This window comes from Neltuma alba, unplaced genomic scaffold (assembly GCF_004799145.2).
Source record: "Neltuma alba isolate B1F8T4 unplaced genomic scaffold, ASM479914v2 tig00012565_pilon, whole genome shotgun sequence".
NCBI lineage: Eukaryota > Viridiplantae > Streptophyta > Magnoliopsida > Fabales > Fabaceae > Neltuma > Neltuma alba.
The window spans coordinates 98,512-116,298 of record NW_021637020.1 but is presented as its reverse complement, the minus strand read 5'-3'; the positions used below and the strand labels follow the sequence as shown (position 1 = coordinate 116,298).

At 35.8% G+C, this 17,787-nt stretch overlaps 3 protein-coding genes and 1 pseudogene across 3 annotated transcripts; 1 reads left to right on the top strand and 3 right to left on the bottom strand.

Annotated features, from left to right (window-relative positions):
- On the top strand, window positions 1–2,004 carry LOC114728665 (transcription factor DIVARICATA). Its single transcript, XM_028915592.1, has 2 exons — window positions 1–978; window positions 1,224–2,004. Exons 1-2 carry the CDS (start codon window positions 539–541, stop codon window positions 1,756–1,758), a joined length of 975 nt encoding a protein of 324 aa, XP_028771425.1. The 5' UTR covers window positions 1–538; the 3' UTR covers window positions 1,759–2,004.
- Window positions 2,005–7,728: 5,724 nt separating this feature from the next.
- LOC114728663 (uncharacterized) lies at window positions 7,729–10,741 on the bottom strand. Its single transcript, XM_028915590.1, has 6 exons — window positions 10,677–10,741; window positions 10,485–10,530; window positions 10,098–10,355; window positions 9,593–9,994; window positions 9,343–9,462; window positions 7,729–9,132 (listed from the first exon to the last, which is right to left on the bottom strand). Coding segments are annotated over exons 1-6 (2,055 nt in total). The 5' UTR covers window positions 10,679–10,741; the 3' UTR covers window positions 7,729–7,905.
- LOC114728696 (uncharacterized) lies at window positions 10,742–13,266 on the bottom strand. Its single transcript, XM_028915630.1, has 3 exons — window positions 11,882–13,266; window positions 10,821–11,416; window positions 10,742–10,747 (listed from the first exon to the last, which is right to left on the bottom strand). Exons 1-3 carry the CDS (start codon window positions 13,245–13,247, stop codon window positions 10,742–10,744), a joined length of 1,968 nt encoding a protein of 655 aa, XP_028771463.1. The 5' UTR covers window positions 13,248–13,266.
- A 2,472-nt stretch (window positions 13,267–15,738) lies between these two features.
- LOC114728695 (protein NUCLEAR FUSION DEFECTIVE 4-like) lies at window positions 15,739–17,787 on the bottom strand (annotated as a pseudogene).

The window sequence follows — 17,787 nt, the reverse complement described above, 5'->3', positions numbered from 1 at the left end:
TATCTTCTTCATTGCTTTTGGCTTCTCACCTTTTCGCCTTTCCCCAGTTTCCAATTGCATACCCAATTGAATTATCATTGAGTTAAAGTTCACTAAATCATCACTTCCTTCCCTATAAATTCTAAATTGTTGTTACAAGAATTCTAATCCTTCCATTCCTCAGTTTTCTGGTGTTCTTCTTCGCCTTCTCTCTGTCCCAGTTTGTTGGTTTCAGATCTCAGTGTTAGCTCTAGGGTTATCTGCTAGCAGCAATTCGATATCATATTATTAGTTCAATTTCAATTCGGAACCTTTTCCGTAGATTTTTATAAAGTGAGTCTTTCCCAGATTCCTAAGGAGTATTGCTTGCCCACAAGAAGTATTCTGATTCCTCTAAAATGCTTTCCGATTTATCCTTTATATTTTCCAGTAAAAATTTTTAAAAAAATTCAACCTCTTAGCATTTCTTTTCTGCTTCTCCTCAGTCTTCCTCTGTATCTCCTCTGTTTTTCAGAACTTGTTTCTATGCCTCTATAGTTTGTGTTTTAAATTCGAGGTGATGAAGTGGGAAACGGGAATCTTCTCACCTGGACAATACATAACCAATTCCAACTCCAGCTGGATTGTTGAAGATAATCGGAATACCAAATGGACTCGTGCTGAGAACAAAATATTCGAGAATGCTCTTGCGGTTTACGACAAGGATACACCAGATCGGTGGCAGAAAGTGGCTGCAATGATCCCAGGGAAGACGGTCGGTGACGTGATTAAGCAGTACCAGCAACTTGAAGATGATGTTGGTAACATAGAAGCTGGTCTGGTCTCAGTTCCTGACTATTACGCCTCTGCTCCTTCCTCACCTTTCACCTTGGACAGTTGGGCCAACTTTTCTCCGGGTTATGATCCCTCGCACGGATTCCATGGAAAGAGACCCTCCTCTGGAAGACCCACTGAGAATGAAAGGAAGAAAGGAGTCCCTTGGACTGAAGAAGAGCACAAGTAAGTTCCTTTGTTCCTGTTGCCCTCTGGGGTTTGGCAATTTTGGTGCGTCAATTTCGTCCTTGTAGATACAGTTTTGTTGTTAGTGATTCTGATATGTTATTTAAAATTGTTTCAAGTTTTGAAGTGCTGTGTTTGTTTTCATATGATTAGTTGATGATAAGATGGGGTTAGATATTTTCTCTCTATTTTGATAGTCAGCTTTAGTTTTATGCCCTGAAGCTTGATGATGAAATGCTTCACAGACTGTTTCTTCTGGGCCTGAAGAAGCATGGGAAAGGAGATTGGAGGAACATATCAAGGAACTTTGTACTGACTCGAACACCGACTCAAGTAGCTAGCCATGCTCAGAAATACTTCATAAGGCAACTCTCAGGAGGGAAAGACAAGAGAAGAGCAAGCATCCATGACATAACCACTGTGAACCTCACGGATACCTCAATCACACCTTCTCATTCACGAGACACCAACAAGAAGAAGTCCTCCTCCTCCCCTCCTCCAGAGAACCCCATGAACATGATGTTGTCTCACTCATCTCAGCAGCAGAATTCTGCAGTTCCCAGAACCCGGTTTCAGTGGACCCAACAGCCAATGCCTGCTCTGAGCGATCCTGCACTTGATAAACTGTTCATGGCTGATTCTTATGGGTTTGGTGATGACTTATCATCCTTTGGGTTTAGAATGCAGGGCCAGAATCTGCACACAAGTTCTCTTCTTCATCATGAATCTTCTTCCTACTTAGGGCCTCTCAGTCAAAACATGGTTTTCCAGATGCCATGAGAGAGTGTTTTACTATCGTACTGTTAATGATTATTATTGATGGCTAGACTGGAAGTAGTATGTTCCTGATTTGCTGAGTCGACTAGTATAGTGATTCTGTGCGTGGTGCTTTCCACTGTAGTTTCCATGTGAATATCTTAAATTAGCATTTTGAAATTCATGGTTCATGGACCTGAAAAAGGCACAGATAATTTGGTTTTTCTTGTTTTAATAAATCCCCCCCTACTTGGGTTTTCTTCCTTGTCATCATGGTTTTACCTCATATTTCAATTCATTTTAATGATAATTAGGAATTAAATCACTTAAACTTGCATATTTCGTGTACTTTTCTAGATAAAATTCAAACAAGTGGAACTGAAACTTTGGAAAAAGTTAAATATGTTTATAATGAGGGTTAATTACAAGATAAACTATAAGCATATAGACATAATTATCTAAGTTTTTTTAAATAATTAAGGGATATTAAAAATTAATAATGGGTGCCTAGACTATGCTCTCCACATTTGAGAGATATAACTTGGAGAGTTAGCCATGGATGTCGAAAGACAAGGCTTTTGTGATGGCGAGTGACAGAAGAAAGGTAGCACTAACACTAGTGTGTTCAATCATGAGCTGAAAAGTGTAGGAAAGAAGAATTATTATTTTTATAATATGAACATATAAAGTAACTGAGGCTTAACAAAGTTGAAATTAAAGTTTATTCCAGCAAGTTGTTAATTAATTATTTTTAAATTTAAAGTGTGTGGTCGTGTAACTTTTCCAAACCGCAAGGATGTGATTTGTGAGGACATCAAGGATTTAATTAATGAGATTAATAAAAATAAAAGGAGATTAAATAATATACTATTATAACCCCACCATTAAAACATGTCGGTATATAATGGGATTTGGTATTTTTATTAAGGTCCTTGTGTTGTGCAATCTTATAGATCCACAGTGAGGACTGGAGATGGCCTAGTGGGTTTAAATAATTTTGAAAATTAAAAACAAATGCAAAACTACTTATACCCAAATTTTTTTTGGCTATATAAAATTGCTTCTACCTGTATTCCTTTTAAGTTGACGAGTTAAGGATGAAACATTTAAATTAGGGGAAATACAATAATTACATGGTATATGTTAGGTTGGAATATTATTTGACTTTGAATGATATCATTTTCTTATTAAATAATTTTTTTCATCTATAAAGTTCAAGATTATGTGCTGATAAAAAGTCATGTTAGCTTAATCAGTGTTCTCATGGTTGGTTCTTAATTAGTCAAAATTTAGTGTGACTTCAAATACAAAAGATCTGTGAGGTTACTTTTTCTCGAGTTTTTATTATTAAGCGCATGTGAGAGCCTGCTGGCGGTATTATTAGATACTTATACTCCTTCGATTCTAAATATAAAACCAATTTTATAGTGTATATATGAGTTTTATATTTAAGACTGGAGGAGTACTAAACACAAATCTCTTTTACAAAAAAAAATCTCATATGAAAATTAATTCCCATTTAATTATTATTATCATCACATAAAAAATTTTAAAGTTTATATTGTCATGAGAAAGGTCATATAAAATAGTGAGTGAGTGAGCACTCCAAATTTAGGCACATCAAATATAGGATCTACTTGCCTTTCCATGTTATCCTATCCTGGCCTATGCTAATTAGTACTAACAGCGTAATTAAGAATAACCAGACACTTTGTTTGACCCTAATAGTATTATTTGCTGACTCTGCTTCCACCAATTCAATCAGATCTTCCCAAGTGATTCGCTTAACACAAGGAAGATCCTTCCCCGACTCCATTAATTAATTGCTTAATTAACAATAAAATAATGCTTCATGTGGGATTAGATGGCTATTACTCCCTCCGTTCCTTATTATAAGAGACATTTGATGCTTATGCCATGTTCCTATATATAAGAGACACTTAAAAGTTGTCTCTACTTTTTTGTGTTGATTTCCTATTTTACCCATATTTATTGTCTCCAACTCACACTCTCTCTCCCTCTCACTTCTCTTTCTTTCAATAATTTAATTATTCTCTCTCATGCTCTCTCTCCTTATTAATGAGGGCGTTTTTGGAAAAAAAATTATATTGATTGTTCTTAACTAATTTTAACTGCTTTTTTGATCAACGTAATTCGGTTATTCGTCTCTTATAATAAGGAACGGAGGGAGTACATTCTTAAACTTGGTTTCCCAATCACCTCATGCCACGTATATCTTCTCCTCCTCCTTGTTTTTTGTGATTCTTCCAAGTGTACGGAATAGAATCAGATCGACCAAATCCATTTAACTTGGACTTAATTTTTAAAAAAATGTTTCAGGCTGGTGGTACTATTGTTGTTCTTCATCATATCTGTTTAGAAATATTTTGATGCCATTTATGGAGACAAAGCTAAAAGACGTCCTTGTACGTAGCTTTTCTTGAGCAGATCTGATTCTTGTGATTTCTTTTGGTGCCTTTTTCTTTCATTTTAATTAAAAAAGTTTTAGTAAATACAGCATGTGTTGCGACATGTTTTATAACTAAAAAACACATTATTAACTCATCTAGCAACATTATTCTCACGTTCTCTTTGCAGGTAATAATATTTAAGTTTGTGTTCTTATTAACAAAGACTAATTTTTATTGTGTTGGGTTTCGGAGATTCTCTTTTTAGGTGAAGATTGAAAATTCTTCGGCCTCATAATGCTTTTTCTTTCAAAGCAACAAGAATCTTACCCTCCCACCAAGAATTGTGTGTGTGTGGAGCTTGAGATCCCTTGGGTCCAATGGCAAAAAAGTAAAGAATCAATTAAAGAATCAATTGTGAGGCCATCATCAATGATTCACAGTTATTAACTCCTCTCTATCAACATACTTACGTCTAGAGATATGTTAATAAAAATTCAAATCTTCATTAAAAAAAAGTGTATCCGACATTGCCTACACTACAAAAAGTAAAACTTTTTTTAAGAATAACTTGTCCTATTTATCAAAAACACTAATAATCTACTAATAATTTGTCTGAAATTTTTAGCATGTTTTTAGTATATAAATAAAGGCGTTTTTAAAAATTAAGTTATACTTTTTTTTATATTTTTATTATTTTTATCTAATTTTAACTGGCCTTTTAATCTGCATAGTTTAAATATTTCTTTCGTATAAAAAGATCTGATAGTTAAATTGTTGATTAATATGATACTTTTAGGGTACTTTATAGTTTGTATAATTAATTTGGTCTACTTACAATTAAAAAAATGTCTATATTATTAATTTCTTACAAAATAAGTGTATGATATTATGACAAACGATATTTTGGATGAGTCGTTAGAATATGTCATGTTTGATTTTAACGTACTACTAGATTAATTATCCAATGAAACCTATTGTTGTTTTAAAAATCCAATACATGCATCAACCACTCCATCTATTAATTACTATACTATCATTTTAAAATAATTGCTAAGCTTGTAATAAAGTGGCAAATGATTCTAATCAATAATCTCTGTGCTCTCATTCTTGTTTTCTTTTGATTTGTTTGTCTCATTCATTAGCACAAAGACAAGCTTTAAAGCCTTTTTTTTAATCATCGGAAAAGAATCTCCATAAGTTAATCAAACTCCAACGTTGAAAAAGGAACAATAATTGACTCTGGCTAATTGATAAGAACGAGGTTATTTTTGACCCCATATGCATTAACTTACTAGAGTTTTTTTTAATAAAAAACATGATACGCTAATAAGGTTATTAATATGGATTGAAAAAAAAGTATAGCATGACTATGAACTGAATTTGTTGGGGGAAGCATTTTTTTTTAATTTTTTTTCTTTTTCCTCTTTGCTTTGCTCGCCGTTTAGAAACACTATGATGCATCAACAGGAAAATTCTATTATTTGTGACTAAAAGTTAAACCTTTTAAAAAGTATAATCCCATTCCCACCTTTTGCGATAACTTTATTATGAATTACTCATGAGATATAATAGAAAAGCTTGTGTCATTATCAAGTTTTAATTGCTTGACCTATTTAAATTTGATCCTTCATTCCTTTTTTCTCTCTCTCTCTTTGTTTGTTTGTTGTTTTTTAATTTGGCTGAAAAACCTGGTAAAACATCATTCTTAACATATTTTATCTTAGGTGTAAGAAAAAAAAAAGGAGCTAGATAAATATAAGTCATAGAAAAATGCATGGCCTCAGAACACGAATGGTTATGGTCCTACAAACTAACGTTCCCACACAGTACATGGCCACATGACAAGACTAACCAGTAACCACCATCTTTTTGAAAAGGCAATGCTTTTTTGCAAAGTGGAATTTAAAGTATTTCGCCCACTTTATTCTTATTTCCATCAAAACTTATTCTGATAGCTACCATCAATTTCATGATGTCAGTTTCATTTTTTTAAGAACTATTAGTGAAAGTCCATGAATATAAAAAAAAATGGAATGATGAAAAAAAAATTGGAACAGAAAGAATTTATATTTTGTGTGATGCCATTTCTGATGAAGAAATTCTTGTCCTTTTCGGTTTCCCTTGAACTATCATACATGGCCATATATATTGTCTATCCCAAAATTTGACTTTGACTTAGTCATGATTTATAAAAGTTAATAATATGCTAAATCCACCATAATTATAACATAAACATTAAAATAACCAGTCTCATCGGTCTACTGATTAATTTTTGTACTAGGCATACCTAAAAAGTTTGACTTTGTTTGAAGTCAATAAAATTTTTTTCCCATCCTTCAATAAAACTCAGATCTCATTCTGAATCGGAAATGATGACCAAGAATAACTCAGAACCAGGGTCATGATTTTAGGCTCTATGAACAAACAGAAAGAACACTAAAGGATGTGTTTTCTAAGACAATAACATGACATCTTGTCAGGTTTGGTTGAGAATAGAAAACTGAAACCAGTACTTAGTATGAAGGTTCATGGTTTCATTTCATCTTCTCCGTACAATATCAGGCAAGGAGGACTAACCAGTTGAATTGAGTACTCGAAATCCAAACCACGAGTAGACCAACTGAATACATATGTGTGAGAATTTGAGTCCTTCATACTCCTTATGAACATGCAGAAACATTGTTCTCGGACTCGTAACTTGATTTATATTTATTTCTAAGGCGATGGTAAGTGTAAGCCATGACTAGAATTTATGTAGGTGAGAATGGAAACAGGGAAATATGTGACAGCTTATGATAGTATGAGCGCATTATCCAAAGAAAAAAGTTGAGGCAAGATTTGAAGGTAAATAGCTTCTCTCCAGAGCAAGAATCCATTTGTATTCAGAGTTTAGTAATCCTGAAGGCAACAATTATTATTATTTTGGTTCTGATGTCTTAGATTTTAGCCAACGGTGAATTTTTACATCCAATTTTTACCTATATTCTTGTTTTCCTAAGCTATAAACGGAAACCAATTTGTTCTGATGGCTTGAATTTTAAATTTTTGCAAAAGAGACAGCTTTAATGACAGCAAGCAAATGAGACAAGTGCATACCTCTAAGAAATTTAGTGCTCTTTGTGTAGTTATGATTTAAAGAAATGTAAAAGAATTAGTTTCGAAACCAGTCATGTTTTCACCTCATGGACAAAATCAACTTTCAGAAGGTCTTTGATTTTGGCAATATCAACTTTTATTTTCATCGAGGAAAGATTAGCAGGAAAGTCGAATCAGCAGTAAACATTTTTAACATAAACTAAAGGGAAAGTTAATTACAAGAAGATATATTGGTAGAAGCTGGAGAATACAGGGCAAATGGTATACCTGACTTTGTTCTTTGTTCTGCCAAAATCTCTTAAGCAAAAAAAAGAAAGAGAAGAAAATTAAAAAAACCTGAATGGTCTTCTCATTGATAATTTACATTGTCAAAATGGAAAATTAGAAACTCTGAGGAAATAGTGAAGATCATTTACAGATAAGAGGAATCTGACACCTACAAGGAACTCTGAGTTATTATTTTCATCTTACATTTTATGTAGGGGAATAGGGGATGTGAGCCAGGTGCCATTAGTAATAGAATAATATACAAGTCTAGGGAAGCCCTTCATAGCTTCCATCCACTTAAAGTTGGTTAGTGCATGTGCAGCTTTATCATAGCTTTCTCATGTTGGCAACCTCAACCTAACGACGTGAACCACTTCATGAATCTAATGCAAGGTTTTCATTTTTCAAAATTAACTGCTTGTTTAGGCTCTTTAACGTTTATTGTTATGCCATCTTCACTTGTTCCTACTGAACTAGATAAAACCATGGCGTCCTTCTTGTTTGATTCTTGTTCAATGACTTCATTATTTTTCGCTTCTGTAACTTCCACAGAGCTTGAACTGGTTACTTCATTAACCTTAGGTATGTTAGCACTAGCCCATTTGTGCTTCTCCATATCATCTTCGACCTCCTTGGGTTCTTCATGTATATCACTCACTTTTTCTAAGTCATCATTTGGCTCATTTTGTACTTTACTCGCTTCTCCTGAGCTATCATCTTGCTTATCTGACTTTGCTGAGGTGTCATTGTTTGACAGCCCTTTGATTTCAACCTTGTTGCTCATTTCTGGATCATTTTGCTTTGGCTCACCTTGTACTTTACTCACTTCTTCAGAGCTCTCATTTGGTTTATTTGGCTCTGCCGGGGTGTCATTGTTTAGCTGATCTTTGGCTTCCTCCTTGTTGCTCGTTTGTGGATAATTTTTCTTTGACTCATTTGGCACTTTGCTCACTTCATCCCAGTTATCATTTGGTTTATCTAACTTTGTTAGGCTGTCATTCTTTAAATCTTGTTTGATTTCTTCCTTGTTACTGATTTTCTTTGACTCGCTTTGTGCTTCATTTGCTTCTTCTGAGCCATCATTTGTCTCACCAGGATTTGCTGGGATGTAATTCTTTAATTTCTCATTGATTTCTGCATGATTCTTCATTGGCTCACTATGTACATTATTCTCTTCTGCTGAGCTATCATTTAGCATACTTGACTTTGGTGGAATTTCATCCTTTAATTCCCCTTTGATTTCTTCCTCGTTATTATCCTTCTTTGACTCGCCATTCACACTCACTTCTTCTAAGCTACCAGTTGGCTTGTTTGGCTTTGGTGAGTCAACATCTTCATTTTGAGCCAACTCTACAGCCATTGGGTCATCTTCTATATTTGTTGAAATACCAACATTCAGAGTCACTTTTGAAGAGCTTGATGTTACTTCATCATTCTCAACCACTTCTGTTTTGTTATTGATTTCCTCTAAAGTTTTCATTTGAGGTATAGAATCATCCTGTCTAACAATTGATGTTGATTTGTCTTCACTTCTTACTCCATTCCTGAACTTCTCTTGTCCTGCATCATTCTCCTTGCAGGAGATGTTTTCTTCCACAGGATTCACATGAAGATCAGCAGGATCCTAGTCAATTGCCAAAAAAAAAGGGCACGTTAGATCATGTTTTTCTCTTATTATTTTTACAGGAAAACTAGCTAATGTGCTTGATCAAAAAGTAATGTCCTTCTCTTTCTGGGTGAATGAGCCAAACATAAAAACATTCACAAGTATGAACTCAAACAAAGTGAAAATAATAGGAGAAGAACGGCAATTTACAAAACATTAACTATGTACCGTGTTTCTAGATATGATCAAAGTGTCATTCTCCTTCCTATCCACATCATCAAAGATTAATTTGACTGATGTGTCTGTGATATGGCAATCATCTGCCATTGTTGACAAGCAAGTTGGTTCCTGTCCATAAGGTACACTAATTAATCATCTTTCTTGGCTTGAAATTACAATGAAGCAGTAAGATTTCAATGATTTGTAAATTTCTCAGCATAAATAAAAAAGAACCATAATTTTCTACAAGAATTCATACCTGAAAATCACTACAGACACTAGTATGTGTTAGGGCAACCGGCTCAATAGACAAGGGCTGCATAATAGGAGGCTTGGTGTTAGAAAGAAGTTCACTAGTTGGAGGCTCTTGGGTCATGTCCTCTATGTTCAACTGGGGAACATCTGAACTTATGTGTTGATTAAAAGCAGATGAAGAAACTTGATCCATAAGGGTCTTGTCTGGGGACAATGATCTTGGTGAAAGGGATGAAAATGTGTTCATAGACACAGCATCAATTGATTCTTGATGTTGATGAACAACTGGTGGCCTTAGATCTACATTGCTTCGTGAGTTCTCTACGTCAGTGGTTGATGAATCAACCACATGATGATCCAGATTTTGTGCTTCAGTCTCTGAACTCTCAGAAAGGTTTTCCCTTTCCTGTGGAGCAGCAAAATTTATATGAATAAATAAAGGTGTATTAAATAAATAAAGGGTAAATTGCAGTTTGGCCCAAAATTAATTTGTCCCTGTATTGACTTACCTCTGGCTTTTCTGATTGTAATTCATGAGGTGGATAATCCACAGATCTACTGATAAGGAAATTTGAAGAATTGGAAGGCTGTGTTGCTTGAGTTTCCACGTCATCCATTTTCATATCACTGAAAACATTATAATCGTAATTGATTTTTTCATGAGTTGGAGTGTCCCCACGCGAATCAGATCTTGAGGAGGGTGAACTCACTTGATGATCCACAACTTGTGCTTCAGTTTCTGAATTTTTTGAAAGGTTTTGCCTTTCCTGTTTATGAGCAAAATTTTGACAAAATGAAAAATCTTGTCCTTGTCTTCTAAGCCGGATCAGATGGTATTTTCAAACTAAGCAGTGGAGTAAATAAAATGGTATTATATTGTCACAACGATGACTTACCTCTGGTTTTTGTGGTTGTGTTTCATGAGGTGGATGATCCACAGACCTACAAGCAAGAAAATTTGAAGGATGGGTTTCTTGAATTTCCACCTCATTTTTTCTCATATCACTGAACATGTTATAATCATAATTGATTTTTGCATGAGTTGGACTGTCCCCATGCAAATCAGATGTTGAGGAGAGTGAACTCACATCTATAACATCTTCTTCAACTTTTTCCAGCAAAGGGATGGGACTGCTCTTTGGGCTTTCATTGCTCATTTCTGCAATACCCTCCTCACTAGATCTTAAATTTATAGTGATTGGCCCTAAATCATCACTCCTAGGAGTAAGAACTGTCTCTTTATCAATTTCCCCATCAAACACCACAGATTCTCCATCTATTGTGAGTGTTGTTGGTGAGCCAATTTCTGAGAACTCTACTTGTAAGTCAGAAGCAATTGAACAATTTGGCTCATGAAAAATGCATCTATCCGGGAAAGGCATGTCTTCCTCGTCCTTACTGGTTGGAGAAGAAAGGGAATCAAGTGGGGCCTCAAACATAGCAGTACCAGTAGCTATTGGGAAGTTGAGGAACTTTTTATTAAGAGGCTTATGATGAGTTTTTGATTCTTCTGGCTTCTCTGAAACTCCAAATTTGTCATTGTTTGGGATCTTCTGATCGGTTTCAACAAACTCATGATTGGTATTTCCCATCAAGCTTGACTCACTTGTGTGATCCGAGAAGGATTTTTGTACTTTAGCATTCTCTAGCAATTTCTTCCATTTCAGGCCAAAGATGTTGCTAGTTTTGCTTTTGGTGTTCTCTTGGTCTGTTGTTTCGAATTTGACCAAGAGTGGTTTGGGAGCTTTAACTCCAGTACTTATATCATTGCCAGTCTCAATGCTCTTGGAGAACAATTTTTCTATTATCAGGTCATGGTTTCCCTTGTCTGCAAGAGTGAAAATGCAACTAGTTTGATCACTTATAATTATGTTGGAATAATTTTAAAAACTTAAAATTTAACTCATTTCATTAACTGGGGAAAAAATAAGTCCGCTCATTTTTTTTGCCACTCATTAAACTTTTATCTATGTGTCAAATTTGTGAACAGCAGAAATAAATTAAATTTGATGCCGTGAATCAAGATAATAGCATGAATCAGATAAACTAAAATAATTACATGTCATAATAACATGTGATTAGTTATATTAAAAGAATTTAGCAATGCAGCACAGAAGGTTATTATCTTTTTATTTTTGCTTATTTTATATTTTTTTATCATAAAAATGATATGAAAATATGTGAGTTTTTTCTCTTCATTTATATACAGAAAGGAAAACGTGAAATTACCAAAAGAGGCATTTCTGTTTCAAATTCAGTAAGAAGAAAAGACGGGAGAAAGTGGCAGTTATACCAGGAAGCCTTCTGAGCCTGTCTGAAATCCTCCTCCCATTGATGAAGAAAGGGCATGACTCTTCATCAAACTGTAATGAAGCGCCATAACTGAAGCTCTCATGTCTGCAAAACGTCATGTCCTTCGATGTGAACTCTTGGTGGAAGCTATCTCCTGTGAGATTTGGTTTCTCTTCGGAAGCATCGTACGGTATATCGAAAGGGTTTCGCGATGGTCGCAGAGCCGACGGAGCCGAACCAGGTATCTCTAATCCTTCTATTCCTCCGTAATTCCTCGGAGATTTTAACGGGTCCGTTCTTGCGATGTTTAGAGGAGCCATTCGGCTCGGAGAAGTTTTTAAATCAGCCAGACCTTGCTCCATCTGCAGCTTCATTTGTTGTCTTGCTCTTCTTCTCGCTATCAGACTCTCCAGCCTTCGGTTCCTCTCCATCTCTGAAATCCCTAGATCCATCAGGTTTTTTTGATCGTCTTTCGACCATTCTACTGCTTTGTTCGTTTCCTCTTGCGATTCTTCTTCATCCTGTGATTCTTCTCCTTCTCCCTCATCTTCCTCTTCCTCTTCCTTCTCTTCTTTTGCCTCCGCCGTGTCCTCGTTCTCGAAGGCAGGCTTACCGCTGCAACTATCCCGTTTGTTATTTTGTTGATCTGAATCAGAAGTTTTAACTTGGTCTCTAAGCGAAGGCTCCGATTCTGAAGGCCCGACTTGTGCATCAGTATCCTGGGATTTTCCCTCATAATCGGAAGAATTTTTTCGTTTCTCGAACGCAAGTCCATTGCTACAACCATCTGATTTGTTATTTTGTTGATCAGAATCAGAAGCTTTAACCAGCTCACTAATCGAAGCTTCAGATTGTAAGGGCGAAATTTGTGCATCAGTGTTCTGCAATTTTTCTGCTAAATTGGAGGAATCCACTTCATTCTCACTAGATTTAGCATCTTTCTTCTCACAATGACAACTTTCTACAGTTGATGATTCCTTGCCTTCTGCTTCCACAGCGGCATCTTGCACGTCCCATTTCTTATCTGTGAAATTTCGCCTTCTGCTCGTAGCATTTCTAGGTGAATATCTTCTTTCGAGAAGCATGTCGCGCTTCCCATAACTAGGCAATTTATAAAGATGCTTTTCCCTTTTTGTCGTTTCTTCTTTCTTCTTATCCTTTTTGTTATAACTGAGCTGGCCTTCCTCAGAACTCCAAAAGATTCTTACAAAAATGGCAGCGCAGACCAGAAATGGGGACAGATAGACTAGAAAGTGATAAATATAAGAGAGGAAAAAATATAGGATGCACAATATGAACAGAACACCAGAAATTAATGGGTGCCTTGTAATGAATGTAAAGCTAGCCTCAATTGAGACCTGAATCATTCTCAAGAAATAAACTGGAATTTCTTTCGCATTCAAACCCATCTTTGTTTCTTTGAGTTAATGTGCATAGAACAATGGAGAACTCAACTGGGGAAACTTAAACCCTTAATCGTTAGAAAACATGTAATTATGGTCATCGTGGTAATAATCGAGGGGTACTGACATGTTTGCTAGAAGGGTCCATTGATAAAATTTATGAAGAAACTCCGGTTTTCTGCCATGGAAATATGTTTATAAAAAGGGAGAAGAAATAGATGGGGTTTTGATTGGAAGGTATGGGATTTGAAATGAGTAAATGGAAGTGTTATTGTAGCTGATGAACAAATTATAGCGTTGACGAGAATATCTTCATGTTTTCATATGAATCCATCAAAAAGTGAAAAGAAGCAAAACCAACAGATGAAATAAGAGAAAAAGGTTCAACTAGCCTCCAAATCCTGGTAAGCAGTAAGAATTATTTGATCTTTCCCTCAACATATGGTTAGCCGTAGAATCATGAAGCGTTTAGTTCGTCCTTTTTAAGAAACCGATTTGTTTGGCTGAAAATTTCACGGGATCCACAAATTCAGGAGTTTTGCTCTGTGTTTATCTTACTTTTTTTTTTTGAACATGATGGGATGAAAGGGACAACATTTTCTTGGGCTACAGAAAAAAGGATTAACATAGGACATAGGTCAACGAAATGTGAAACTAATTAATATATAGATATTTGGCATTACATTTTCATTATGCTCTTCAGCACCGTTCTCTGCATATCTTTAACAAATATAGGACAACAAAAATTGAGCGGTTTGTATTATATTATTTTCGATTTTAGAAAATCTATAAGTCATCTAAATCTAATTTAAACCATGCAAACTAAATACCCACTATTTACATATCGATAGACAGACGCAAGAAATTCGAACACTAACCCAAGCCAACAATTTGTTGAGGAAATGATGAGCGATACTTTCTGGGATTTTTTTTGCATTCTATTCTTATGCTGACTCTGAAATTTCAAAGTAGAGGTATTTTTATTTATATTTATAAATTGAAGATATTCATTATTGTTCAGTGTCATTTTCAGTGACATCCATTTGTGACAACATGTTCCAAGACCTACTTTAAATATGGATGCACCAAAATATAAACATCTCAATCTAAACATTTTTCTTTCAGCCAAAATTTTTCCTATATTGACAGCGCCCTTTTTTAGTATACTGTGTGTATATACATAAATACGTGTGTATCGGGTGTTTTAATAAGATATGAGGAGCTATGCTGCTTTAAAATAATATTATACAAATGATAAGGCTGAGCCCCCCCCCCAAAAAAAATATCCGGTCTTAATATAAGATCTAATTGTCGAGTTGATTTTGGTCCTACATATAAAACCTATTTATCATAGTTATCAGTTTTTCTAAATTATCCCTATTGATACTTCCTCAACTATTATCAAGTAAAAGAGAGAGGGAGGATATTAAGAAAGATGATTATAGTATTTTAAGAAAAATATGTCATATTTCTTGTAATTAACTAACTTACTTAGCTTCCTTAATCTAATCAAATTAGTTAAATAAGTTTTATATTAAGAGCCGAAGGAATACAAGTTAATCTTGGGTGTTAAAACAAAATATGGAATACGAATGCTGAAGTCATTATTTTAGATACATCACCCATGTGGTTCTCTTTTGACTAGCGAATATAGCATTCATAGACTGTAGGAATTGGCTTCTAACGGATTAATGTAGTGAGCTTATTAACTAGTTTTCTCCTCTCTGCATGGCCTAACCATGCACTTTGTATTTAGAAAAAAGGAAAAGAAAAAAGATTTATGCAATGTACTATCAAATAAATCAATAAAAATGTATAAAATAAGGTAGATATTTAAGACAAACGAAACAATTACATCAACTTTCTTATATTTATTACGTCAGATTTTCTAATCATACCTAGTCATATATCTTATTTTTGAAATATTATCATTTAATTATAAAGCCAAAAGGAAAAAAAAAAAAAAGAATACATGATCATATGTGATTAGAAAACTTAATATAATAACCATAAGAAACTTGATGTAAGTATTGTCTGAAAAATAATTCACTTCAAAAAATTCTATTTTTATGGTCATCAGATTAGCCAACCGCAGCCAACGGCGCATGATATGATTGGAAGAATTCGATGAAGTTAAATTACCACTCCTTCTTATTTTAAATACAAATTATTTCTAATTAATTCATAGATAATAATTAAAAATAATTAAAAACATTAAAGTTTTCATAAAATTGAAGTTATTTTTAATGTTACTCTTGTCACCAACGTATTACCCTTATTATATATGGAAGCATATAAAAGAAAACTACATTTTAATAGTAGATGCCAGAAGGATAAAAGGTTTTAAAACACCAGCTAGAGAGGGCCCATGGCTGGAGGGAGTGCGTCCTAGGACTAGGAGTAGGACTATGTGTTTGACGGAAGGGTACAACAGGTAATTCATCCACGGTCTTCTTTACCGTATCTGTGAGTAGAACTTGCGAGTCCGTGCATGCAGGATGAAAGCCATGAACGTCCCAAAGAAACAAAGGAAACCCCAAATGATGAAAGTGCTTCTATAGCATTCCATGCCCATGCATTTCCCATCTCCACCTTCTTCACGATACAAATAGGAAAGAGCCCATGGGAATGTTGGCCACCACCACGTCGTGGTTCACGGAGATCTTGGTGCCAAATAGCTCCGTGGTTGTGGACACACAAATGGAAGTGATAGCTCCAGTACACACTCCAATAATCGCAGTACTGGTGCAGAGAGCAAGCTCAGTTTTGTTAAGCAGCAAGAAGAACGGTCCTGTTATTGGAACCATGAACACCAGCGTTGATGCTGTTCTTGAAATCCGGACCTTACCTCTGAAAGTTTGAACACAGGTCAAAACAACTATATAGTTTTTAAAGATTCAATCATATATAGTATTATGTTCGTATATGGAAGAGTTCGATATCAAATATTTTACCAGGGTTTGCTTTTCCAGTTACCTGCAGAAGTAGTCCATGAGAGATGGCATGAGACGGCCAAAGAAACCAAAAGACGAGGACAAGGACACCAAAGACGAAGTAGAGGAGCCCCTGGATTCAGCGGTTTGCCCGAAGTTGTTCAGATATACTAAACCGAGTGTTGCACCAAAGAAGTAGACGAAGAAATATAACCAGAAATCTATTCTTCTCAGCATTTGCTTCACTCCGATTTCTTCTCTGACACGAACCTCACGTAACTCTCTGCTGGTATCCTCTTCTTCTTCTCCCTCTTTCAGCTCACTCGCCATTCTGCTCTTCTCATTAGGATCGCCGTGCTTCTCCGAAGAACGAGGATGGACGCTTACTGCTCCTTTGTGAGTTTGCCTTGAAGACGCCACCAAATCGTTGATCTTCTGTGAGATTGGAACCAAAAAAGGCAAGAGAAGGGACACCAGCATGCCAATCAGATTTATCGTTGAAGAAAGGTTGCTCGGCACAAATTGCAAGCTGCTTAACACAGCATATATGCCACTGGGAATATTAATAATGAACATCAGAACAAACCCAACGCCCAGTATTTTAGGCCCTGCGACTTCAATTTCTCCAGTCACAGGAATTGCAACGAGGCTGACCATCAGCGGTAAGACGGAGTTCAAGAGAAGGAAGGCCTGAGCTTTTCTGTGAGGAGAAAGAACATTAACAATTTCTGTATAGATCTTTGCACTTAACCCTTGATAACTTGTTGATAAACCCACAGCAAGTTGGTGATCAGATGGGAAGTTTCTCAATGCGATGACATAGCAGACAGTGTTAATACAACAAATGCTATTTCCCGCCAGAAGAATTAGCAAGAAGACATGCCAATAGAATAGAGAGGAAATGTGGTATGTGAGGAAGAGATATGTGTTATAAGTCCCATATCAGGAAATCTCACAAGTGTTGTGAGGTTTATAAGTTTAAGAGGTTCTCCCTTCTAATAAGCTAGTATTTTGGGATTGGGCTCTTTTCTTAGGCTTGTGCTCATCACATTGGTGCTTTCATTGAGAGTCGGCCAACCGGAAAGGACTATCTGCGAAGGGTTCTGACCGGTAAGAAAACCGAGTGGAGTGCCGTAGAGTGGAGCCACTGGGACGTCAGCTCTCAAGAGGGGTGCTCTGTTATGAGTCTCATATTAGGAAATCTCACAAGTGTTATGGGTTTTATAAGTTCAAGAGATTCTTTCTCCTAATAGGCCAGTCTTTTAGGATTGGGCTTTTCCTTTGAGCTTGTGCTCATCACAATATGGTACTCCATAACCAATCAAGCGAAGGCTTGAACCCGTCATGAGGACAAGCCAGAGGGGAAGGTGAAGAGAAGCCATGCCGGAGAACCAGCCAAGGAGTTTTCCGGCATCGGAGGCAAAAGCAAGGTTATTGAGCTGCACTTGTGAGATGGAAAGGGTCTGCTTCAGTTGGGTTGAGTATGAAGGGAAATTGGTGTTGGTGCCATTTATGACTTGAAGCCAAATGATGGCCACAAGACTTAGCCATTGAAGAGCAATTGAAGCCAT